The sequence below is a fragment of the Oreochromis aureus genome, linkage group 13, assembly GCF_013358895.1.
Source record: "Oreochromis aureus strain Israel breed Guangdong linkage group 13, ZZ_aureus, whole genome shotgun sequence".
Taxonomy (NCBI): domain Eukaryota; kingdom Metazoa; phylum Chordata; class Actinopteri; order Cichliformes; family Cichlidae; genus Oreochromis; species Oreochromis aureus.
In genome coordinates, this window is record NC_052954.1 from 30,496,398 (window position 1) to 30,523,385 (window position 26,988).

At 38.5% G+C, this 26,988-nt stretch overlaps 1 protein-coding gene across 3 annotated transcripts in view; it reads left to right on the forward strand.

Annotated features, from left to right (window-relative positions):
• The window catches only part of atrnl1a (attractin-like 1a), a 342,376-nt gene that overhangs the window by 160,908 nt on the left and 154,480 nt on the right, over positions 1 to 26,988 (forward strand). For all 3 annotated transcript variants that reach the window (XM_039621670.1, XM_039621672.1, XM_039621671.1), the window contains 4 exons: positions 2,666 to 2,718; positions 15,526 to 15,620; positions 17,461 to 17,539; positions 20,725 to 20,882. In XM_039621670.1, the coding sequence (XP_039477604.1) occupies positions 2,666 to 2,718; positions 15,526 to 15,620; positions 17,461 to 17,539; positions 20,725 to 20,882 (385 nt within the window). The remainder of the gene's footprint in view (positions 1 to 2,665; positions 2,719 to 15,525; positions 15,621 to 17,460; positions 17,540 to 20,724; positions 20,883 to 26,988) is intronic.

A 26,988-nucleotide genomic window follows, 5' to 3' on the forward strand; every position in this document is an offset into this window, starting at 1 on the left:
CATCCAGCATAGCTCTGTGACCTGCCGCAACGCTACAGAAGAATTCATAAAGACCAGCTGTAAACTCGACCTGCCCTCGCCTTCTTGTTCATGTAGCCCCCCCCCTCGCCCATTGTACTCTTGAATGTTCTTTTTAGGCTCTGTTTTCTTCCCACTCTAACTCGGTCTGTGTTCTTGAACCCTCCCTCCTTAATCTGTTGCACAATGAATCAGTCAGTGTTCTGTGGAGCTCTTTGGATGATTCATTGACCATATTTGGCAAAGCTTGTCAGTAAGCTGCATTTGATAGCAGCTGGTTTGCTTTCTCGCGCTCTCTCTGGTCAAAATACAGGATTCATCAAGTCATTGCAATATCAGTAAACACCTCATTGTTTTTCATTTTAAAGTCTTCCAAATGAATGTCCTATAGAGCCACTCACCCACTGACACAAAAGAGATTTTTCACTCCCTCACAGTGATGCAAAGAGCCTTGAAAGCCTTGGCATTATAATAACAATTATATTTGCTCCTCTTATCACATTTTTTACAGCTCCTTTTCCACTGAGCTTGCACTGGGAGTTTAATAACTGTAGCTTTTGTTCTGTTCTGCCAGGCAATAATTTACTTATCTGTGGCCTAAGCTGCTTCAGGTACACATCATCCATCTTGGCACTTTAATGGCTTTAAAAGTATGCACATCATTTCCTGATGATAACGGAATAAAACCTGTAACTCTGACGTTTTTCTTCTATTACTTCTACTTACGAACTTAAAACATACATTAATACTTTGTATGTTTGATCATTTTTTTAAACATATATTTGTTGCAAGAGCTTATCTTAGTGATTAGGGACTTTTTGTGGACCTAAAGGTCACAGATGTCAGCAACAGCCAATTACCGCCCATCAACAGATGATGCATGCATTTTAAAAAGATGTTGAGTCTGTTTGGTCACAGGGAATCGGCCTAAATATCAAAATTAAGTGCAGATGAAAAGTGAAAGGCAGACCCTAATGAACATTTTATTCTGTCACAACGCTGAAAGATTTCTTTTTTTAACTTTTTGGAAAATATGTCCACAATGACAGCAGCTGTTGTCTGAAAACTGAAATGTCAGGGTGTTTGTCTCTTGCCATTGTCAAAAAATATGACGAATATGTTTCCTTCTTTGCTTTCCACTCAGCGACCTTGATTAGTCAGCCCAGACAATCCAAGACAGAAATTTCAATCCGAGTGACCTAGAAGAGTACAGATCGAACCTTTGAGTCGCATTTAAAAAGGTGGTATTTACCGTAAAGCAATGTGCTTTTAAAAGTCTGTCTACTTCAATATCAGTCTTGAAAGATAGCAAAACACTGTCAGTGTCTGTTGCTTGCCTAATGTTTTGTCTGAGCTCTTCTACAAGTCTTGTGAATTTTATATTTATCATAATTGAAGGAGTTCATGCTCTGGTCAGTTTTTGATAGATTAATCTGTCATTACTAATCCGTCACAACCATTGTAGTAGAATTACATTTGCCATAATTACTACAACTTGCTATCATTCTGTCTGTGAAAGTTTATCAGTCCAAGGGCACCTTCTCTGAGAGATACTCAAATAATTTGTATTTATATGCGTACAAATGATAATATGTGCTATGTGTAGTGTGATGTACTTGAGCTACCTGTTGCAAACCACCTGACTGACCTGGACGTTTGACTTTCTTATCCAGAAAAAAAATATTTTCTCTATAATGTATAATGGGTAATGCTGAACTGATTCGACTTTACAGGCTGTAGCTGGCCAGTCATTCTGACCAGTTAATATCCTGTCTTATCCAGGTAATCCCTAAACACAAAAACACAAAAGATAAACAAGGTTCCTCCATCGTTTTCCACACCAGTCAAAGCTCTTTGAACTAACATGTTACTCTAAAGTGTGATCGAGAACAGCTACGCTATTGTCCCAGCTATGGATCCGAGCACAGGAGTTGCTTTCAACGTTGTCTTTTCAAGTGATGTGTTTTGTGTGGATTTCCAGGGTGTTCTCATCCCAGGGCATCTAATAGTGCAGATTTGTCAAATGTGGTAAGAGCCCCTGTTTAGCTCTCTGGCTTGTGAGGGAGGCACAGTTTGTGCCCTGTTTGTGGGCTTTGTGTCTGATTTACTGTTAAGGTTGCCAAAACAGCTTTTTTATATCATGGAAGTGAAGCCAAAAGGACACCTTGAGCAGTTTCCTTTGGACTTGGATGGAGCTGGGCTTCCCTTTGCATACAAATCCACCACATTTGTTCAGTTTGTTCAGAAATCTAACCTGGTGACCCACCGTTTCTCTTGCATGCGCATGAAATTCTTTAGGAGGTGGAGACATTGAAGACTTTTGAAGAAACTGTGTCTCTCATCAGTATTATAGTTTGAGGTTTTCTTTTGATAATTATGCATTCCTGCATGTATGCGTGAGTCTGTGAGGCTCTGGGAAATAGAGAGCACGCAACTGATTAGAGAGAATTATCGGGGGAATTCGCCTCACAAAAAGCTGGCAGAAGACGACACCTGCAGCACCGAGACACAGACACAAACACACACACACACACACGCACTTTAAGACAAAAACTTCATGCAAACTGAAGCTGAGCTGAATGCAGATGCTATTATTCTTTGTCTCACTTATTCTTTTGTACCGGTCTCTCTTTCTGTGTTGTTGCAGATGTGACTCAGAGAACCGTTACCTTGGTAACCCCCTTCGAGGAACCTGTTATTGTAAGTATCCCGCCACCGATACACCTGAGTCTCCCTCGCCTGTGCACATCCATTCTTACCCTGATTAATCTGTCAGTCTGTGTGCATGTTTCATTTCATTTTGTGTCTCCAAAAAGAAAGGAAAGCGTCCAGGAAGCGGACACAAACCCTGTTAGTTTTCATTATTTTAAGTGACCATAGAGTAATAATCTTAAGTAATTACTTAATTTAATAAAGTAAAAGAAACTTCCTTTATTTGAACTTTGTTGAAACTTACTGGAAAGGACATACACTTCAATTGGGCAAATGTGGAAATTAGTGATTAGCTTTATTAATCACACATACTGTAGCTATGCCAAAGTGTGACTTTCAGTGCAGCTTAGAAGTGTCATTAAGTACATTTCATAGCATTTTGATGAAAAATTGATTGTAACTTGAATACAAATTTGCATTGTTGTTTACCAGTTGTGTCTAGAATGTTTACTGATTGAATCTCTTTGACAAAACAGAGCTGTAGTAACTACAGAGGGATACAGTTGATGAAACACAGCCACAGGCTGGGTTTACATCACGATCTGCTCTGAGAATCTTGGACAGGTTGACAGAGAGGACTGGAAGGGCTCTCGTGGACTATGATTCAGATGATATTGTGAGCTGTAGTGAGAGCTGAGAGCAGGTGGAAGAGAGCCTGGAAAGATGGAGGTATGAGCAGGAGAGAATGTGTTGTGCTGTGCTGACCCTTAATAAATGGAGCAGAGGAGTCAAAAGAAGAAGAATCTCTTTAAGAAAACATGACCCAATTTAGGTAGACTGCAAATTAAGATTTGGTCCTTTCCCTTAAAATTGAATTTTAAAATCAAATTTCTGGCCCTGACAAGGAATCAAGCTTCCTTCCTTCCTAGCATGTCATGTAGCAAGTTTACCACAACTATACAGTCATTTGAGAATCTAGTGGGGTGAGTGATTTTCAAAGAGTAATTGAATATTTTCCAGCAAATATCTATCTAATATTTTTGGCTCAAAATAGACATTCTTAGTTGGTAGTAAACTTTTTGGTAGATGTTAGTATCAAAATAACTGCATCACTGTGTTGTTTTGCCCTCTCGTGAGCAAACACGAGTATGAACCTGAAGGTTTTCTCATGAAATAAAAGTCAGATCCAATTTTAACACCAATATGTGCCTCACTTTTGATTGAGAGAGAGTCCAGTTATTGTTATTTATTTGCTTGACCACCAAAGCATCATATCTACTACATGTCTGAGGCAAATGTAGAAATATGCCATAACCATCTCTCAATAGTTGGACTCATATATTGAAGTTTTGAAAAAGAAAAAAAACACCATCTTTGTGTAACAGTTGGTTGCAAATATTTTCCTACTTTTGAAATGGATAAAGAAACAAAGTTTTGTTCCGCTCCACAACTTTGTTTTCCTGCTTCCAGATGCTAGCAAGGATCACATTGACTTATCTCATTTGCAACAAATTGCTGGTTTTCCTTTCAAAGGGCAAACGAAGGAGGAATGCTGCAGACAAAACAGATGTTTTGTGGCACACAACCATTCTCATTCAGTCTGCATCTTCTCTGTCTCTCTCACAACCACTTGTGCATAAATACATACGCACGTTCAGTCTATGAATTGCCATCATCGCTTCTTATATTATAACACACTACAATCAAGTTCAAGTCCTGTCAATGTCAATAACCCTCTAGTTTGAGTGAGGCTATCATTGTTTGAATGAGGGAGGCTTGAAAGGATACAGCAATCAGAAGAGTCATGCCATCAATTGCACTGGTAACATCAGGAATGCCTTTGATCGCAAAACAAGGTCTGTTCAAGAAAGGATAGCAGCATACTCTCACCTTTGCTGCTGGAAAACTTATCTTGATATGCTTTGACTGAGCGGTTTGCACCATTGTGCCCTTCAAGGAAAGGCAACAGTCAGTTAAAGAAACAAACCAGCTAAAATTTTGGAAATTAATTATTTATTGTTAAAAAGTTCGATCACACCGCAGTTATTTTTGCCTGGAAAGAGGGCAGTTTGCTTTGAAGGTACAGTCAGTATCTTTTTTGAGGATTTTAAATAGGAAAAAATAAGTTATCATCCTGTACATATACTCTATACTGGCAAAAGTATTCACTTACCCATCAAAACTGTTAAACTCAGGTGTTTTGATCACTTCCATGGCCACAGGTGTATAGAATTAAGCACCCAGGCATGCAGACCGCTTCTACAAACATGAATAAATGACGTGCTCTGTGAATTCCAGCGTGGTACTCACTACTAAATATAACACAATCAGCTGTTAGCAGTATTATAACAAAGTGGAAGCGATTGAGAACGAAAGCACATCAGCCAGTGGTAGGTCACTTAAAATCACAGAGCAGGGTCGACGGATGCTGAGGTGCATAGTGTGCAAAGGGTACCAGCTTTCTGCAGAGTTAATCAGTACAGACTGCAAACTTCATGTGGCCTTCAGATTAGCTGAACATCACTGCGAAGAGAGCTTCATGGAATTGCTTCCAGTGGCTGAGCAGCTGCATCCAAGCTTTACATCACCAAGCACAATGCAAAGCATCAGATGCTGTAACGCATGCTGCCACTGGACTCTAGAGCAGCGAAGACGTGTTCTCGGGAGTTACAATCATTTGGCAATTGATGAGCCTTTTGATTGATGAGCCAATTGAGGTTCTGTACTTGTCAGGAGAACAGGACTTGTCTAAATACACTGTGCCAAGTGTGAAGTGAGGTAGAGGGGAAGTTATGGCTTGAGCTTGCTTCTTCAAGAGTTAGGCTCAGCTTCTTAGTTCCAGTGAAACAGACACTTAATGGTTTAGCATTCCAAGACCTTTTGGACAATTTTAGGCAGATGAGCAAATACTTTTGGCTATGTAATATACATTGATTAGTGTGTGGTAACATCTTCCAGCAAAATGATGCATTCTCATGAACTTCAGAATTAATCTGTGATTCAAATTCGTTCCACTAAATTACATTTTATGTATGTGGCTGGAGACTGGTCAGATACTTAGCACCTTCAAACTCAAGATATGAAGGATCATACCTATGTTTATTATTTGAGAAGGGGTCCCCTTTATCCAAAGAAGTAATAATGTGAAAGAAAAAGATAATGAGACCGGCACCTGGATAAAAAAATCTTCCTCCTCAGTTCAAGCCTCATCTCCTGAACTGAAGTAGAGCTCTAGAGTGATAGACTTGATAATATAAAATATTTAATTTACATATATCAGATTTATTCTTGATTTATTGCTAAGTGTTGATTATTCAAATATGTTGAAACACGTCGGCCAGCAGCAGCATTATGGAGACATGCGAAGCGTCCTTATGTGGCCGTTATGGAGTACAGACTTGCATTTAATGCTTCTGATCTCTCTTGGCTTACTAAAACATGTTTTTTCCTATAGGATTATACACTTTAATGGGGAGGTGTAAGAAAACAGAAATTAGTTCACAGCAATCTGCAATCTACTGAAATCTAGTGGTCATATTTTACACAGTGTACCTTTAAAGGTACTAAAACATTTTTGCACTGGGTTGTAAACATGTTTATTCCTCTGCAGAGTTAGGGTTATTCTAACGTGGGAGTCCAGGGAACTGACTTGCTTTTGGAGTCTGCCTCAAGTGGCCATTTAAGGAACAGCAGTTTTTTTGTTTTATTTTTTTGGTTCATCCACCTTGTCTTAATTGCTTTTTATCCCCAGACACTGCCAATTGATTTGTCCCAGTCTTGCAGCTGTCTCTGACCAGCAAGCAAATGTCATTTAGTTCCTTTATGTCAAAATCAAATCAGACACTCTACAGTGAGTATCCCAGAAACTCAATATCTCACACCAAAGCTGACCTAGGTGGATAAATACACTACTACAAATAAGTAAATATGTGAAAATATGTAAATATATGCTCAATAGGCCAGAAGGATAATATTACCCCTGTGATTGCTTTTGAAACAATTGCTATTTTATTTGACTCTTAATAGATTGTATATTTTTATCCAGTCTGCTGGCTTTAAGACTAAAGATTGAAGGCACTAGATGGCACCAATGCAATGCCCTTACTCAGTAGTGTGAAGAGCTTTGGATAATGCTTATATATATATATATATAGTCAGACATAGAAATGCACAGGTGCAAGTTTTAAGTGTTGTTAGTGTGTATGTACAGGGGTCCTTAATATCACCATGGCTGCACCTAGGTGCTGCATGTTCGACTCCATTATGTTCTGTCATTAATGTGGTTTTATCTTTTCTGCTGTTTATGAAATGGAGTTGGCTCTGTTTGAATAAGAGCAAGCACACTCGGCTATGCACGCATGAAAGCACACCGCAGCCTTTTCTGTGCACACATGCAGAGAGCGAGTGTATAAATTACAGATTTAAAAGCCATCTATTTCCTTGTACTTTGAGGAAAGGAGCTACAATTGTGGGAGAGGTCAATATTAGCTTTAAATGTCATTGGAAGGAAGCTGCTGATAAGAGAGGCTTCATCTCCATCATGTGAAATTACATGCAGAGTACATGAGAGGAAGCACACCCTGTGCTGGAGATTTGGACAGATTTACAGTAGAATTTTGGTAAAGCTGCACCACCTGTGGATGTCTATTGATGTGGAGAAATGGTGAAAAGCTGTCAGACAGCTGACAGCAGAGAGATTAACTGGAATCTAAGGAGCCAGTGTTGCGAGTATTAGCCATGCGAGTAATCAAAGGATGTGTATTTAAACCTTTATGTTTATAAAGTGCAAAAAGAAACCAGTTTATATGCTTATTTTTCCATTTTTGTGTAAATAACAAAGAACTCCCAAGTTCTCAAATCAAAATGATGATACAGTTTTTTTCTTCTTTTTTTCCCCCATCTTATATTGGCAAATGGAAGCACTGAGTTGATGTCTAAATTTTTTTTGCTTTCACTTGCTTTTCAGGCTTAGGAAAGAAAACTACTTGGTTATGAAAATGTTAGTAATTTCCCCATACAGAAATTCAATTTTCTGCTTTCAGCCACTTCTTTAGGATGAGAAACAGAAGCCAGGGGAACTACCCAGCAGCCCTGTGGACCTCTAGTTATAAGCCAGGACCTTAGTCAAAGGCATAGTGACACAAAAATAAGTTTAGCATGTTTCAATGGAGAAATTCCCCCCACAAAAATGAAAATTCCACTGAGAAATGTTCGGCCCTAGCTTGAGTTTGAAACCAGGACCTCGCTGCGAGGTAACAGTGCTAACTGCCTAAGAAATATATATACTATGTGAGGTTTAGGAAAATATCCTAGTTCAAGTTAACATACACCAATAATAAACGCATCAGAAAACTTCCATAATCCAGTACAGCAAGATTTACTGTAAAACCACATTTAAAGCTGTCTGCACCGACTCACACGAGTTTGTGTACACAACGGCCAGAGGTTGCTTTATTTAACTATAGGTCATAAAATAGCTTTTGATAAGATTGTTTTGTGTACAAGAGCAGTCACAGCTGCTTCAATACCCTCCTTTTTCCCTTGAATTAGGTTGATGCACCTAGTTAGCATCACTGTAGTCACAACAGGGTTGAAATTTTCACTCAAAACACATTCAAAGAGATATTTACCTTTTCAGTTTATTGCAAGCATTGTTTCGCTTAAGAGGTTTAAGCCAGTAAAGTCTGGGGTGGGATTAAAGGCACAACTGGCCTCTTAAGGGACAGCCATAAGTAGTGTACATGATACTTGCATTTAAATAAAATATTTCTTGGCTGCTTCTGCAGAGTAAAAGGTTGGATTTATGTGGCAGTGACCATCTACGCTAAGGAGCAGCAACCCTTACACAAAATACTTAACAGGGCATCAGAAGTCCAGGAAAAGGGGTTAAGTACTCACCTCAAACTTCTTAAAGGTGAGCAGCAAGCCATTATCTAAACCAAGCAGCTACTCAAGGTCTAACAGCTGAGTGTCATAACAAGTCCAGCACCCTTGGCATCTGCTCTGAATCAGACATGTTTAGCAATCTGCTCCCTTGTCTCTCTGCCTCTGCTAGCCTCTTACTCATTTGTACAGACTATTTCAATGTCAGCTGTAAACAGGATCACTGGACATTATGTGTTGTTTCAATCTTAAGTTTGACCTAAATTTTCAGGAAGATGGACTGGTGCTTGAAAGCTCGTTCAGTCATCTACAGTTTTAACTCAGAAATCCTCTTCTGGTAAACTGCAGTGAATTAAACAAATAATTAAACATTGCTGCGGGAGGTTTGCTTTTTTATGGCTGTCATGCACACATGGGTTGTTCTTGTACAACATCATGGTCACATGGGTTCTTTTTGTGTGACATCATGTGCACATGGGTTGTTTAATGTGTTTAAATGCAGCATATTGGATGTGATACAACCACTGGGATTTTGCCGAGGGTTGCTGTCTAATTCCCGTCTGATTGGTGAGTGGTTCCTGGAAGTTGCCATATAGTCAAATTGACCTGTTGCTTGGTAAACCAAAAACCTCCTTGTGATTGTTTTGGTCACTAGCAGATTGCCATGGTCACCTACTGTTTGCAAGGAAGATGCCAACTTGCCTACAAACACTTACCAAATACTAGTCAAGTGGTAGTAAAATCTGAGAAAAGGCAATGCAAACTTGAAAGGGAGAATGTTGTAAACATCTCTGTAGCCAACACACTTCAAATGGCACAGCTTTTACGTTTGTTTCCGGTCTGTGTTGCACTTTTTGCAGTTTCACTACTACTGTGTTCAAGGCAATCTGCTAACGACCAATGCAGCTGCAAGGTGGTTTTCACCAACCTATTGTCAAATTCAATTCAATTTTATTTATACACTTCAAATCTCATCAACAGTCACCTCAAGGTGACCTGCTTCAAAATATAATTGATCCATCCTTGTGCAAAATTTGAAGAAATTTCCCCTAAGTGTTAAAGAAAAAGAATATAAAACTTGATGAATGGCCAATCTGATGCCTCTTGCCAGAGCTTCCTTCCTGGCGCAGAGGCATAATAATATCATCTCTATCATTTAAGCACTGCATCTTATAATGCAAACAGAGAGCAAAGTTTTGTCCTAGAAGTCTAATTTTCACAGAGTTTACAGCACATGTATGGTAAAGAAACAATCAAAAATTCTTCTTGATGAAATCTTTTTTTCAGGCTGACGAATGCGAGCGTCTGACTGGTGATGGCAGAGTTTCTCATGTCACTTGGGGATGGAGAGCAGAGAGCAATGCTTTGGTTCAGTTAACACTGTCATATTGAACCAGCAGATCATTGATGAAAAGCAACTTTGCTATTTAATGAGTTTGCCCCCAGTCAGACTAGCATTTATGAGGAGGCATCACCAGGACAACGCTTTAATGAACCACTGTCACATTCTATCACAGTCAGCTACAAGGGACGTCTAATTAGGAATGGCCACCAAGTGTCCCACCACTTCCATTGGGAAGAACAGCAGTCCCTTGAATTAAAAGCTAACATCAGTCACTCCACAGTCAGTGGCGCTTGCTACCCTCAGGCCTGCTGGGAAAGCCTAGTCAGGCCGAACAAAGTGGCTCCCGTGTTTACTGACAGTATCACACTCACGATTAAGGGATAATTAATGATAGACACCAACAAACGAGACTGAATAGTGATGCAATTTCTATAATATGAACCGGTGATGGGAGAATATTGAGGACGGTTACTTTGTCATATCCCCATTTCTTCTAGATATCACTAGATTTGTTCTTGTGGTGATGTGACATCAAAGACAAATGAAATATAAATTGGAGAATGTTGTAGCCACTTCAAACCTCAAAGTAGCTGCATGGCAGTAATCAGGGAGCAACAGCATTGCTGGCCGAGGCCGTTCATTAGGCCACGACGTGGCGTCCGTCCAAGACGCCTTAATATTCGCTGACAGGCAGTCTGTCTGAACTATCCAACGTAGACTAATTGGTCCTATCAGGCCAAAAAACCTTTTTTGCAATCCAATAGTTACCCTTGACAGGCTATTAAATATTCTGACTTATTTTAGATCACTTTCACTGAGGTTCACTTAGTTTGATACATAGTTATGAGCCTGTGACATTTTGGAAGGATATACACACTAGACAGTGCAAACATTTTAATTACAGTCTGAGATTACAGTGCACACAACTTTTTATGCTGTACTAGGCTCCAGTATATACAAGTCCTATGGAGTATCTTTATATGACAATTTGCTAATAGTACATCATGGACATTTGCTTATTAACAGTATTGGGAAAACTGACTGTATGGAGAATGTTACCTGTGTAGTCTTTTTTTATAGTTATATAATATAATTACAACAATTATTCTTTGCATAGGAGTATAAGTACATGTCCATGTGCATTATTTAACATTAACAGAAATGGCATCAATAATAGTAATAATTGCTTTGTTGTAGCGAAAAATGAGACCTTGGAAGTCGATCACTTTTTAGTTAAGCTAATGCAGGTAAAAACTTTTGGAAAAGTTTATTTCCAAAAGGTTTGTTACTTAATGTCTTTTATTTGCAAAGTATATTGAAAAAAAAATGATGGCTCTTTTCCAGTCCTTTAAAAACACACTTGTTTTCATTGTTTTAAAGCGCCTTGAGGCAACTGTCCTTGTGATTTGTCGCTATATAAATCAAACTTGATTGAATTGAATTTTGCGTTACATTGTTGAGGAAGTAAGATGAAGTAGAGCTAGCATGGTGTGATATTTTTAGAATATAGAACTTTGCGCATCATGTAGTTGTACTCTTTCTATGATATCACCACCTTTAATATGTATTGTATTATGTATTTTCACATGTATTTGAGTGTTTTTGGATGCATCTGAAACACTGGTGATTGTGCACTTTGCTACTTGCTTCCACCTCTGATTTTTGTATTGTTAAGGCTCAGTGAGCTTCTACGAGATCAAGGTCACTTGACCTCATGCATGTATTACCTTAAGCACCTTGAGCTCCTTTCGGGTCTGATATTGAATCCATTGTGTCCAAGTGTTTACTCACCCAGGTTTAACTTGTTTTCTCAGTGAGGTGATGTTGTAATATCTGGCCTGTGCTCTGTCAGGAAAGTGTTGCAAATGGGAAATAATGAGTTGTTAACAAGCATTAAATGAAACCTCAGCAAGAGATTGTGACAGCCTGACATTGTAGGTGAGTTCACGCTTGTTTTGAATTTCTATTTGAAACAGACTGCTGGAATATCAGATTATGTTCTGGGTGAGGGCTTCCTCATCTGTCTTCTCATTTCTCATCACAGTGTTTAGTTTCATGAAGGCTGAATCAGCTTACATACTATGGTAATAAGATCATCCATCTGTGAACCTGAGAAATTGGCATGGACTATTTCTTTTTCAGTTGTTTTTTAATTTTTTTTGCTGTGGGGGGTGCTAATACCTTTAGTGACACATTGATACGATTCATTCGGAGTGAGAATTTGCACATGCACACTTGTAATTGAGATCGTCTAACTGCTGTCAGATTTCTCAGATGGGAATTGTAATTAGCTGAAATGAAACGAACTTTTAAACCTGCATGATGCTCTTCTTCTTGTTAGGCTTGAAATCAAACATATTGGAAATAAACAGAGGGACTGGCAGAAATTGTTTTAGTGCTTTGTTTCCTACTTGTTTCCTTGATTAACCATACAGACAAATATGTAAACAAACAAAGATGCATGCAACCATCCATGTACAGGAAATGTACATACTGGATGTGAGGACTGAGAGGTAAATACATGAATACTCGGTTCATGCACACACGCATAAAAGTCCTTATCCTACTTACAAAGTTTAAAAAAGACAAAAAAAACCAAATACTGTGAAGTTGTACTGACGACCCTTATGGGATAAACAACTGAGCAGCAGCAGTGCACGTCTGCCTGGAAGGGAGGGAGGACGGGAAAGATGTTAAGGAAAAATATTGTCTTTGATCTGATGATATCTGCTGTTCGGGCTAACTTGCCATGAAGGCTGAACAAAACAGGGCTGTTTGTCAAACATAATTTGCTTTCGTCTTGGAGACGCCCCAGGATTCCACAGCTGAAAGGAAAGTAGTAACTAAACATCTTTCTTTTTTTACAGCGAGTGACACAAAGTTTTTCTGCTGTGTCGTTTGAAAGCTTTCACAGCATCTCTGCTGACTCCTGCCACTCAGTGTCACATTTTACGTGCGACAGCACTGGCGGTTCTTTTTTTCATTCACACAGTAACTCTGCATCAGATGTGCTGTGGGGCTACAAACCCCTTTTTACCCCTCAGCTGTAAAAGGCTGATGGGGTCCTGTCGTCACTGGGCAGGAGGGCGGGTAGGTGGGGAGCCTGAACACATACATTTCTGAATACAATAACTCGAGAACAAGGCAACGTAGGAGCTTAAAATTGATACCGTAGGTGTATCTGCTAAAAGTCTTGGATAAGTTCAAATCTCAGTGACTTCAACCTCAAAGTCAGAGGTCAAGTTTTCTGAAAATCTTGTGAAAGCAATAACTTTATATCAAGGAGATGTGGGATTTTGATACCATAGGCGTATCTACCAGTAGGATGAGGGGTAGCGCTGGCAGCAGTCAGTATTTTATTTGCTGTTGTCGGTAATGAGCAAAAAACTCATTAACTAATCCAGAGTATAAATTGTTTTTACAATACATTGTAAAAGGGAGTTTTTCCTCCCCGCTGTCACCAAGTGCTTGCTCATATAAATTCATCTGATTGTTGGGCTTTTTTTTTTTTAAATTGTAGGGTCTTTACCTTACAATACAAGGCGCCTTGAGGTGACTGTTTTAAAAAGTAATTTTTTTTTTTTTTACTGAACTATCTAATGTTAAGTTTTGCAGGCATTAACAATCATAAAAAATAAAGATTACAGTTTTAAATGTATAAATTATTATTTACATATTATTTACAGCCAACTTATAAAAATGCTTAAACTGCTAATGTAACAAAATAGCTTTCAGTAAAAACAGTTTAACTTCCTTCCCTTTTTGTCACATGGTAAGATTGAATATGAAATTGTGAAAGAGCAGAAATATTATATCAATTCAAATTCTGCCACTGCCCATAAAAATCAAAACTTTTAGCTGTTTTTAAGTTTTTTCAATCTTCTCTCCAACGTTGTCAGCTTTCAGCGTGGTCACTATTTTTTACTCAGTGCAGGTTCCATTCTGACCGAAGCCATCATCGACATCTGTGTCAAACTGACCCAACTTTTATGTCGACTGTCAACATGGTGTTCTCCTGGAAAGACCTGAGGCATGTGACAGAGAACATTTGGTAGAAACCACCAGAAGTGTGGTTTGTGCTATTGTGTGCAGGCACACAGTACATTGAAAAGTCAACAGACACCTGCCTCATTAGCCAGATTTGTCTCCCTATGACTTTGTCCAAATTCAAGTTGAATGCTCTGAGGAAAAGCGTCTGGACTTCTACAAGTTTCCTTGAAGATGTTTCATCTCTGATCCGAAAAGCTTCTTTACTTCTTAAAGAAGTCCAGACGCTTTTCTGACTTTTCTGACTGAAAACCTTCACTGACAGATTCAAGTTCGTTATTCCAAGTTCAACTAATTAAATCAGTAAAGGGTAGGAAACAGTGGGATTGAAGTCTTGCCCAAAGGTCATTAATAAGAAAACCACTAGCTCACATATATTATTTTCCTGTCTCACTGGCTACTGGAAAAACTAAAGGTATCTGTGGTATTGTTACACATTTAACTACCTGGATCAAAAAACAACCAAAAAAAAAGAATAAAATAAAACAATTATTTGGTTACATCATGATTTTAAGGTTTTTTGGTTGCACTGGTTCATTTTTAAGACTTTGATGTTTTGTGTTGTGATTTGCATGTGAGTTTGGGTAAAAAAAAAGAAGTGTTGTATGTATTATGTCAGTCTCCCTGCTGGTAATTATCTGATAGATTTGGTGCTGAAATACAATACACAACTGCTCTGGCAGATTGTTAAAAACTATGGAGAAAAAGAGTAAAACTATGAACTTTTTCTTTGACCTAAAAATAAGTTGTGCCCGAGTCTATTTTCCCTTGTATATGTGCATACGTGCACACACAAACACACACACCTGGATTCCCCTGAAGGGTTAGCAGGCAGCAGTTACACTGATTAACTAAAAAATTATCCTCTCAACCAGTTATCCTCCCATGGCCACACAGCTGCTTTCTCTCCTCTTTCTGTGTTTTCTCTCTTTTCCTCAGAGTTCCCTTCCTCCCCCCCTTCTACCCCTCCTGACAGGCAGACAAGGTGACCCAGCGTCGCTCCTGCTGTCCATCCAGATGTTGAATCACTGTGATTCTCTCCATACGTTGCTCATTGTCTCGCTGACAAAGAGCTGCCTCGAGACGCTCAATAGGAGCTCCTTTCAGAAATTATTAAATCACTGAGAGAACATGATTGTTTAAACTCTAACCCATGTTGTAGTGATCGATTGGCCTGTTTGCTTATAGAAAAGACTGGCATTCACAATGAAAGCAGCCATGTTCGGGTTCATAAAATACATGTGTGGCTGTGCTTTTACTCAAATATGCACACCTTGTTTATTTTGTCACTGATTGAGATCTTTGACTAAAACTCCACTACTGTAATCTTATTCATCTAATTGAATATCGACTCACCGTCAGTGCCTCCGGTGTTTTTACTTTCATAAATCTGTGTTTGATGGTGACGTCAATAAAATGAGGCAGGATGGAGCCTTTATTTGTAATGCCATTCTTGAAGAGAAAACTATTGAAATCAGAGGCAGCTAAATACCTAAAAATGTTTCACTGCTAAAAGATTGGCTTGTTCGCAAGACTTCTCATTTCTGTTTTGTGCCTCTGTTTGTCTTTGTCTTGATCAGATAACCTGTTGATCGATTACCAGTTTACCTTCAGTCTGCTTCAGGAAGATGACCGCTACTACACTGCCATCAACTTTATGGCAACACCTGAACAGGTAATGTGAAGAGAGGCTAAGGTTCATTAATTATTTTTAGTATTTAAGAGTGGCCTGTTACGCTTGTATCCAGCTCTGTGCTTTCATTATTCTCTCTACTTTTAGGATTTAGGCTTAAAACTTTCCTTTTTGTTAAACCCATAGCCGCCCCTCCCTGAGCCTGGCTCTGCTGGAGGTTTCTTCCTGTTAAAAGGGAGTTTTTCCTTCCTATCTTCTCCAAACTGCTTGCTCATAGGGGGTCATATGATTGTTGTGGTTTTCTTTGTATTATTGTAGGGTCTTGACGTGACTGTTGTTTTGATGGTATATAAATAAATTTAATTGAAATATATAGTTTCAGTACATTAACTTTGTGTAATCCATAGCTACATACAGTTTATGTTTTTGTCCTATAGACTGATGGAAATGTGGGAATAAGCCTGCATGCTTTTTAGTGGCTAGCAGGGGATGATTTCTCTCTCCTCCCAAAAAATAAATAAAATGAAAATAATAATAAATAAGGTCTAAAATTGATCCTAATCCTTCATGATTGCTGCCCACCACCACCACAGCTTTTCTGGTTGGCTACTGGAAACCATACGTTCCATAGAAATTTGGTCATAGTGACCATCAAGTCATATACTGGTACTGAAATCCTGACTTGTAGGCTAAAGTAGGAAATTTGTCATTTTCATTGCCATCTTTTCAAACTGGATGTGAAAGTTAAAGTAAGAAACCAAGTTAGCTCCAAGACATACACTCCTCTTCCTCATCCATTTCCATTAAATGGGAGCATAATTTGCAAAATGCGGGTCATGTAGTTTTCAATAAGACTTAAAAATAATGATTGAGACCGTAATCTCACTATGACTTTACTTAAATGATAGATCAGTGGAGCTGAACGCTCTTTTTCTTATAGGTTTCTTTTTGCAACAAGTAGAGTTTCCCTCTGGTGGCTGTTAGAGCAAATGCTCAATTAACAAGCTTTTACACTGGCTTCACTTTTTAGACCCGGCAGTCATCTTTCATATGCAGTCTATCCTACAAAAAGAAGTGCATGTATTATGACAACTATAAGAAAGTTTCCAAGCTGACATCAGATCAGCACAAAAGTTTAAAAACTTGAGAAATCATGTGCTTGGAGCAGTATAATCCCCGTGCCCTTGCTTACAGGGATTATTTATATATTCACTGACCTCATGAACTCTGCCCATGTTCCATATCAGCATCCGACATTGTAACAATACTTATAAATAGTAGAAAAAATGAAAAAAATAATTATCCTTTAAACAAAGACAGAGGAAGGCATGTTATGGCAGTGTACAGCTTTGGATCTATAAAACATATATCCTCCAAATGTAAAAATCTGTTGTCAGACTAAGGAAGACGTCTAAACTCTTGACTTTTATCTGACCTGTTTTTCCTTCTCTGTGCCTAAAGCTGTGTTGAAATACATCTCAGAGTGGTAACACTGGAGACAAAATCAATGTAACGATGCAAAAAGAGGCCAGCAGATTCAGATTTGCCCTAGGTGACACGAGTTGAGGCCAGGACGAGTCTGCTCAAGTTAAAAATGTTTTCGCAAATAGTTCTTCTGTTGGCTGAAGGAAAGCAAGTTAAAGTACTGTAAATAGCCTGGGGAAGGTGTCCAACAACAGCGTGAACTGCAAAACTTGTACATAGACCAAAAAAAGATGTGAAAGAAATAAAAATTAGCCTCAGTTTCTTGCTGATTCCTTCTTAGGTCTGTCCCTAAGGTTCTCCATCTTTCACCTACCTTTGAAAAAAAACGTTTGTCCCCAAGCTTTGATTTCATGCTTCAGCCCAGTAACACAACCTTGCTTTTTTTTTCTTCTTCCAGGCCAACAAAAACCTGGATATGTCCATCAACGCCTCAAACAACTTTAACCTGAACATCACCTGGTCCTTAAGTTCAACCGGTATGATGCACAGACACTTATTCATACTATTCTTAAAGAGTTCCTTTTGCTTGATTTGCTTGAAGGTAATTTGGCTTGTCCATCCACTTGCTATTAAATAATAAATAAAAAGAAATCTTCAGGTAGCAATGTTTGCTCCTTCGCACACACTGGGTTGTGCCCCATCAAATAGCTTTAATGTGGACATGAAGATATCTCGAGGCATGTTCCCCGTTACGATATTGCATATGAGCGTTACATATAGCTTGCTCTATCTACTTTAATAATAATGGATAATGGAAAACAAGGCCATCAATATCCACTTACCTGTACCTTTATTTGTACCTATACACAGATTTTATCTGCAGATAGTAAGGGGTTTAAAAAGATGAACATACCACAAGAAAAAAAAACATCCACGCAATGTTATCTCAGAATAAAAGCTATGATTTGTTTATTTGAGTGACGACTGCTGGAACAAAACATTTTGGGACTGTGTCCAGAAAGAAGAAATTCAAACAGTTGAGCTATCAATGTCATGTTGCCCTGTATCACTCCCAGATTCATCACCAGTTTGTTAAAGCCAGGTCAAGTTGGGGGCTGATTTTAAACTGCACATCTGAGTGGCATTTTTCCTTAATCAGAATCAAATGGCACCTATAAATAAAATAATAGTATTATTACTATTATTGTTGTTATTATTATTAATAATAATTTGGTGAACTTATTCTTTATTCAGTACTTATTTTCAGTACCTCCTATTAAATGTGTTGTATCGGAAATTAAACTGTACTCAACTTTAAATTGCAGCACATGTTATGTTGATCTGATAAACTGTGGGTGAGGGGTTTGTTAAAGTACAATCTCTGTCTGTAACCAAAAAAGTGCCAAAATTACCCAGTAAATTAAAAAAACAACAAAAAAAAAACCCAAAGGGGTGGGGGGTTTAGGGCACGAGGCTTTTTTGGGGCTGCAGACTTTTGTGCATGGATGTGAAAAGCCTGCAACTAAATTTTCTAAGTGGTACTTTTAATAATTTTTTTTTTTTTTTTTTACCAGTTTAGTCATGTGTGCAAATTTCAGAGTTTTCAAGCAATTTAAGATGTTAAGAGGAAAAACTGTGATTAATTTTGTTGGACATTTTTAATAAACAGAGCAGTTTCATGAAGGCCCTAATAAAAGAATCAAAGCGCCTACAGGGCTAACATAGAAGTAGTAGTAATGTTACTGATTTTAGCTGATTAGTGCTCGACTCAGGACTCTCTGTGAGCACAGTGTGTGCTTGGCATTAGGACTTCAGCTAACTATTTTTTAATTCCTTTCATTTCTTTTTTTGAGTTAATAAAATATATATATTAGTCACGCAGAGCCCTGGGCAGTAGACATGCTCGTGACTCTCCTGTTAGCTTGTTAGCTTTGTTGCCAGCATAGTTCTGCTCACGTTTACACTGTGCATAGATCTAATCGGAAACACCTTAAAGACACATTTAAAGAACTCCCTTCATTTTAGACATCTCTCCACTGAAATCTTTTGTCAGTTCTCTACTATGTCTATGCTGTGATACAGTGGTCCAGTCTGTCTCCAAAACTGTCTTATTTAGCTGTCAGTCTGTAATGTTATCGCACAGTCAGGATTTGTCCAAAAATGGTCAGATCCACTTCCTGCTTGCCTCGCAGGGATTCCCCCTCTTGACAAAACACATCAGAAGGATATTCAGAATTTTGGCATTAGGGTATTTTAGACGTTTTCCCTCCTGATTCCAATTAAGATAAAAGCACTTTCTCACTCTTGGGATCTTGGGGCCCACAGCCTAGTCATTTTGGGACTCTGCGCCTTGTGTGTGTGTGATTGTCTTCAGACTATTGCAGAGTGTTTAATGGCCCTCGATAAAGCAGGAGGTGGAAATATATTATTCACACCATCTGAAAACTCAGCCATTAACACAGAACTGCTGATAATGCTCCGAAGGATCCTGAAATCAGACCTCTTCAGTGCTGCGAGGAATTTACAGACTCACTGTGAATTACTGCAAGGTGTCATGATAATGCTTTTGCTGTGAATGTTAATTTGCCTGCTTGAGATGAAAGGCACGCCTTGGCATTTTAAAATTCACGCTGTTTTCGCTCAACCTGTCCAGTTACCAGTTTTTGTTTTAAATTTATCTTTACAAGGACATTCGGATTGAAAACAGCCTTGCTGATGGGTAGCTCATTGTGGTGATCTCATGTGGCTGCTGAGTATGAAGTAGGAAAAAAGGAGAAAAAAGCTTTTTACCGCTGCAAAACCGAGCTGTAATCTCCAGGCTGACATGAGACCGGTCTTCATATGTCTCTGTTTTATAACCAATGTTTTGTCAAAATCTGTGTAATTTCCATTGTGATTTGAGTTATTATGAAATGTATCTGATCAATTTCATTCAAAATATCTACACACAGGAGAGACAGGTGTGCTGGTGGAAAGAACTCCACAAAAGCAATTATATGTTACTGGCAAAGTCTCAGTCATCCAGTCAGAGGATATTGGCTAATGTAAACTGATGCAAATAACAATTTGTCAAATTCAATTCAATTTTATTTATATAGCGCCAAATCACAACAACAGTCGCCTCAAGGTGCTTTATGGTGACTTAAAGAAATGGTATTACTTTACGCCAGAAAAAATCTTTGTTTTCTTTTTTTTAGGGCTTTTTCATCTGTTTTTTTTTTTATATAACTAAATTATATATTTTTTATATAACATTTATAGGAAACTATAAAATTACACTACATAAACCTTTTTTTTTCCAGTCCTTTGACTGTCTTTAATATAAATATCCAGACAGCCTCTCTTCTTCTTAAAAACAAGTCCTGGTCTCCACCTCTAGGTGGCCCTGAAACAAATTCAATGCTGCAGAACCAAAGGGAGCTTATGTCCCATTTAATATCATTGAAATGTGCTGCTAACAGCTTTACGTATGCATGGCCATGTATTTTTACAAATGCAGGTACAAAGTTATCATCCAAGAATGTTTTTGACTTTGGAGGCAAATTTGGTTCCTTTTACCTCTTCTCATGGACTGTTATGAACTTCTTGCTAATAAATGCGTTTGTCATGTTTGCTGAAAACTGGTTATTGAAAACAGTTATCACCACAAGCCACGAGTGGTTGTTGTCAAAATAGAAGAAAAATCTTATTCGTTTTTTTAACCTTTTTCTGTTGCTCACAGCTGGAACCATCTCAGGTGAGGAGATGCCCATCATAGCGAGGATGAACATTAAAGAGCACCGTGACAGTTTCTCTAGTGAAAAGTTCAACTTCAGACTTCACCACAACATCACCTTCTACGTGTATGTGTCCAACTTCAGCTGGCCAATCAAGATCCAGGTAAGGTTACATGGGGATGCAGGGATGTGAAAAGGCAGGAGAGCTGGGAATGCTGTGACTTCATATTCATTTGACTTAGTAACTGACTGTAAGCCATGTAGACATGCCTTCAGATTTTTCTGTTTGTATTGTGATACATTTTCTGAACATTAAATATCAGCAGTTTAGAAATGTGTTACTAAATAGATTAAAACAAATACTGAAACTAAACAGCAACTCTGATTCTGAGTTTTAGCTCTGGTGTATGAGATTATTATTGCAATTATTTTGAATGGACAATAATTTCTTCAGTTTAGTCTGCCATTGATACTGGATATGATGATAATTATTATGATAGTGTTAATTTTGAAGACTGACTGTGATGCATGCTGGGAACTCATCAGCTAGTCCTCCAAATTTAACCTGAAAAGGCAGCAATGAGCCAAAACTTCCCGTTTCATCCTCCCACTGCTCTTGTGAACCCACTACATTATCGGGTCTTTAAATCATCAATACATTCAGTACGATATCGTGGCAAGGTGAGGAATCTTAACAACAAAGAACTCACCCAAAGGTTGAGCCTGTTATTCTACCCCAAGCAGGAAGGGGGAGTTTTTAATTGAACGGTTCACTGTGTTACACTGTGCTTCAGAGGGTCAATAACCCCACATGTGAACTCACTCATGGTGTAACATCTCTTTCTATCAAAACAACAACTATCAGTGAATTTACACCGGAAAATTAACAGGAACTGTCATAAGAGTTACGTAGCCAAAACAAATGCAAGTATAGTTTAATCGTCTTAACTGGCAACACATGTTCCTGAGGCATGATGGGACATAACTAGCTGCTCCAACATGCCACAATATACTATATCTTACAGTCACAGTTCTACTGTGTGTTGAGAGCACATTTTTCTTTTATATGTTCAAGTGCATAGTGTGGAAGATATCATAAGGCCTTGAAGCAATCAGATGTAAAACACAATATTTAGTGTTTTAAGTTGTAAATCGGTCAGATTTGACCCAGATTTGACCCAGACATGATGGGAAGGTTAATCAGCACCGTCACATGTGTCTGCATTTGATGTGGACCCAAAGTCTGTGCTTCTTTTTGTTGCTACTGGGCCTACAATAGGATTTACATCGGGAACATCTCCTGAGCAGGACTAGTTTCTGGGTGGCATATGAAATGAAACGCACATGAGTAACCGCCACCATTCCCTTTGACCCAGTTGCACCACAGCCATGTGGGTTGGCTCATGTATTGGCAAGACGACGATTCAGCCCCACCATTTCTGACAACCACATTTCCCATTATGAATTTATTGAAAACATGTTTTTATATTTTCTGCAGAGGACAATAACCAAGAGGTTGAAAAAAAACCTATTGCATAATTTTTTTTTCCTAGTAAGCATTGAAAGCAGATCAGGCAGACCTGAACATCAAAAAGTTTTGTCCGATGACAATTGATGGTTTAACTAAATTTTAGCAAATGGATTCGCTCTTTTGCTTGCCACCTGGTGAGAGTGCTCAAACATGAAGGGTCAATAGAACTCAAGCTCATTACAACCACAAAACTAAAGCTTCATGTACTAAAACCTTGTCTTTTGAATACACATTCTCACTGTTCATATGCAGATGTGTGTTTTTTGAGATAAAGTGTGATGTAACAGAAAGGATGCTTGAAGTTGACTTTGTTTGGATCTCAAACAAGAAAAGAAGAAAAGAAGGTTCATTGTTCAGTGGTTTTTATTTTTTTTAGTCATCTATAGAAGTGCATTGCACAAGTTCTCTGTATTCAATTATGTTTTGAATGTAGTATTATTGGAAAGAATAACTTCTGCCTACACTTTAAATCAGTTTAGCTTTGGGAATCATAAACTTAATCAATTAATGAGAAATGCAATACATCATGCAAAATCTGAAATGATTGAGTCATTCTGTCATGTTTAACCACATAGAGACCAAAAGTTCACAAAAGTAAAAACATGTATTTTTTTTCTTTTGTTTCTGATTATCTGACATCTACTGGGACTCTGTCTACCTCATATGCTTTGTTCACACACCATATGCTGCAGATATGCAAACCAAGAGTTTGACAAGCATCAGTTTCCAAAGGAAAGTGTCTTTGTCAAATAAATGTCTGTTCTGTTGGCTCAGGAAACAAAAGGTTATTACAATTACAGTTTATTACGCCTTACCGTATAATGTCTAAAGAAAAACAATAAAAAGTAAAACAAAAAACAAAAAAAACAAAACAAAAGTTTATTACAATATTACAATATTGCTCTCTGAGGGCTTGTGTGTAAGACAAAAGAAGCTATTAATTACTCATTACAAATCCAAATGAAACAGTTTTTGGATGGACTCATTTAAGTTGCAATCATTTAAAGATTCTTGAAGATTTAAAGTGTTGGGAAATATAATGTCTAAGGACTTCGTAGCCATTGTGTTGAAACGTGTGCCTGAGCGAGTCAGTAACAGTGTTCAGAGGAACATGTTCAAAACACAAAGTATGCGTCATGATGATGATCACCATCATTCACAGTTTTCAGGAGCTGTCTTCCTGCAAAACATATAGCCCTGACAGGACATTGAGCATAAACTATTCTGAAAAGTGTTTGGCAAATCTGCTATCACATTTAATGATCTGTGAGTTTTCCAGTGTCTCTCCATCAATTATGCAGCACCGGATTAAATCTCCAGGCGGCAGCCACACACACTGAATATTCACACTCCAGCCTTATGATCCATTAAATTGAAGTAGACTTTTAGTGGTGATATTTTAAAATGACTGTCATGCAGGTTCTGGAGTGTGGGCTGATGAACGGTGTCAAGAAGTGAAAGAATGGAGAAATTAGGGCAGAGTGATGACGGGTAGGATAGCTAACTGATGTTGAGACTACCTTACAGTCACAATGTCCAGTGCTGAGGAAGTGGAGACATTTTAATTGACAGACTGGGGAAGACTGACAGCAGGTCGAGAAACAGCTGAGGATGGAGACTTGGATGAGGAGATGCATGCAACACTACAGTAGCTCTAATTTTTGTTAATTCATTCATTCATATAGTGCTTACTGCAAATGGGGGGCTTTGAGAATCGTAGTAAACCTTGTTATCAGTGCATGATTATCTGCTTATAAGTTGATTAAAAAAGACCCTTAATGAAGATTTAACAATAGGAATAAAGTAGTTAAAATCAATTAATCTACCGTTGATACTATTTGAGGAAGCTCAAAGTATTTGTTAATGTTCTTAAAAAGACTGTTACTGTTAGGATTGAATTGACTGAGCTTCAGCACAGAAGAAGCTTAAAACAAAAAAGCATCTTTTCCTCACCTAATTCACCTAATAAAAAGAAAAATGTGAAATTAAACGTAAAAAAACCTATTTATTTATCACATTATTTAATTTTTTTTTACATCAGCCCACTGCTGAATATGATATGAAGCACGCCATATTAACTACTAATTGTTCTTTCTTTCTGAGGGTTTGATGTATAAAGTACATTTTAAGCGCACATGGGATCAGTAACTCAACCCCAGTCGGCTTGTGTTATCAGAGTCGTTTGGTGTGTGTAAATGTCAAAGTTTAGTGCAGAGTGTTCTGTACCTCATTATGGGTCATTTGTCCATCGATCGCTCCCCTCATATGCATTTCCCATTAATGGTACATTATCAAAGCTCCATATATCTGCCGGTGGAAAGGTGATATGATAATTACCAAGAGGAAGCCTATCTCACCACCATGTCAGCCAGGCTTGCGTGTAACATGAGAAGCACGCGGCGTCCGGTCCTGTGACCTTGGTGGCTTCTGACGATGGAGTGGGGCGAGTTTGAGAAATTGTCCTGAGAATTGATAATGACCTGGCCTGATATGTTTGATTTAATAAAGCTGGGTACACGCACACACACACATACATGCAAGTCACAGGACAGCAAATGGAGTGACGGCACAAAGGGGCAACAGAAGAAAGCAACAAATCTAGAGGTACCTGCTTGATTGTCAGGAAATGTAGAATTTGCTAGAGGGAATGATTGCAAGGCCACCCCTCTAACCTTGGGCTGTGAGCTCCTTCAGCTCCCATCTCTTTGTTTTAATTAAAAAAATCCTAATATCTTTGTAAAAAACTGTTTTTCTCATTCACATGCACTGGCTTTTATAATGTAAGGGATGCAGTGATCCAGCAATAGTGATTAACTAATAAATTTAGCTGGTGCTACACTATATTTACAGACATTGCAGGAAGATATAATTCTGGTAAAGTTAACCTGGCTTACTCTGTTTGACCTTTAAGCTGTGTGCACCTCTGGCAACATGAGTTGACACCAAAAGTGACGTTATCTTTTGTGGCAGTGAAGCACAAACAAACACTATGATCCACAGTCTCACTTCACATGGCTTCGATGTTGGCTCCTCCTCGACTTCATATTGAGCCCTGGGCCGATAAGACTGCAGGCCAGCTGTGGACTGAAGTCTGTCACTCAGAAGCTGTTACACAGACTCAGGGTACAACCTTACATGTAACCTTTTCTAACTCAAAAACAACCTACGTAAAAAATATTTAAAATATCTGTGGCAAATTATTGTGGCCTTACAGTGTTTCCCTCACAGGATCTTGATGTTGGCTGAGAATTGAGAGCTAGATGTCGAACAGATTTTAATTAGCTCACTGATATTGCACCTTAGCTTTAGCTCCTCTGCACACATGTCATATTTTTATGTATTTTATGTCATATGTAACTCCATCCATCCACCGGTACCTATATACATCCTCTGTGACTTATCTGGGTCCAGTTTGTGGGGGCAGCAGTCTAAGCAGATGCCCAGTTTTCCCTTCAAGTGGCCACTTGCTCCAGTTCTTCTGCAGGGAAACTGAGAAAGCTCCAAGACAAGCCGAAAGATATAATCCCTTGAAGTGCCCTGGGTCTATCCCGGCCACCTCGCAGTACGACTTGCCTGAAACACCCCACCTAGGAGGCATTCAGGAGGCATCCTACTCAGATGCCTGTTCGGGAATCTGATTAGGATAGTTTCAGGGTGAAGGAATATAAACACGAAGGAGGCAGATTGCATAATGGGTTTCCATTAAATGTGTGTGTGTCTGCTTTTTCAGATATCCAACACTTTGCAAATGCCAAATTTCTCTCTCTTTGATTAAACAAACTTAAGTCAGAGATAATAAAATTATATGTTGCATCTGCAAATACAGATGCAACAAATCCCAAGAAAATACAGACCATCACTCTAATTTGTTCATTTGACACCATTTTTTCCCATAAAGTAGGACTGGCCTGGTTTTGTTTCTAATCAGAAAATCATGTTTTATTGATTGGGCACACAAACATTGTTGGAACATGACCCAGTTTCTCTCTCCGTCTTTTTTTTTTTTTTTAATTTGTTTGTTTTGAAAGAACAACTAATTTAGCCAGAAGTTCTATAACTCAACATCATAACTGTGTCTAATTTGAACATCTCTGTTTGTAATTTAGCAGAAAAAGTTATTTTAACAGCAAAGGCTTTGTAATATTGCTTAAATTAACAGACGTGTGTTTATATTTTTCAAAAACACTAAATTGGAATCGATGACAGGAAAATTAGCTTGAAAAAGAGCTTGTTTTGTAGCGTCTGCTTCCCTGCTGCATCGCTCCATGCATTGCAGCCTACATGCCAGTTGATTAAAAGCCTTCTGTCAGAGGTGAGCAGCCATTTTGTTGCAGAGGAACTCAGGGCTGTGATAATTTGATTTGCCGTGCAGTGCTCGGTCACTTATCGTCTGTGCCTGCCATCATTGAAAAGGATGCCTCTTCTAATCAGATATCTGCCACACACACAGACACCCTCTCTGATCAGTCAGTTGCAAAGTATCCATTATTGGATTAAAACAGAAGCCTAAATGGTTAACTGTCTGACCATCTCACACACACACACACACACACACACACACACACACACACACACACACACACACACACACACACACACACACACACACACACACACACACACCAAAGGAGGATTGAAAGCACATTTATCTGATGCATATCATTGAAGCAGTATCGCATTTCATAGGCTTGAAGAGAAGTCGAGAGGCACGGTACTGCGCATGTAACCAGACAGGAAG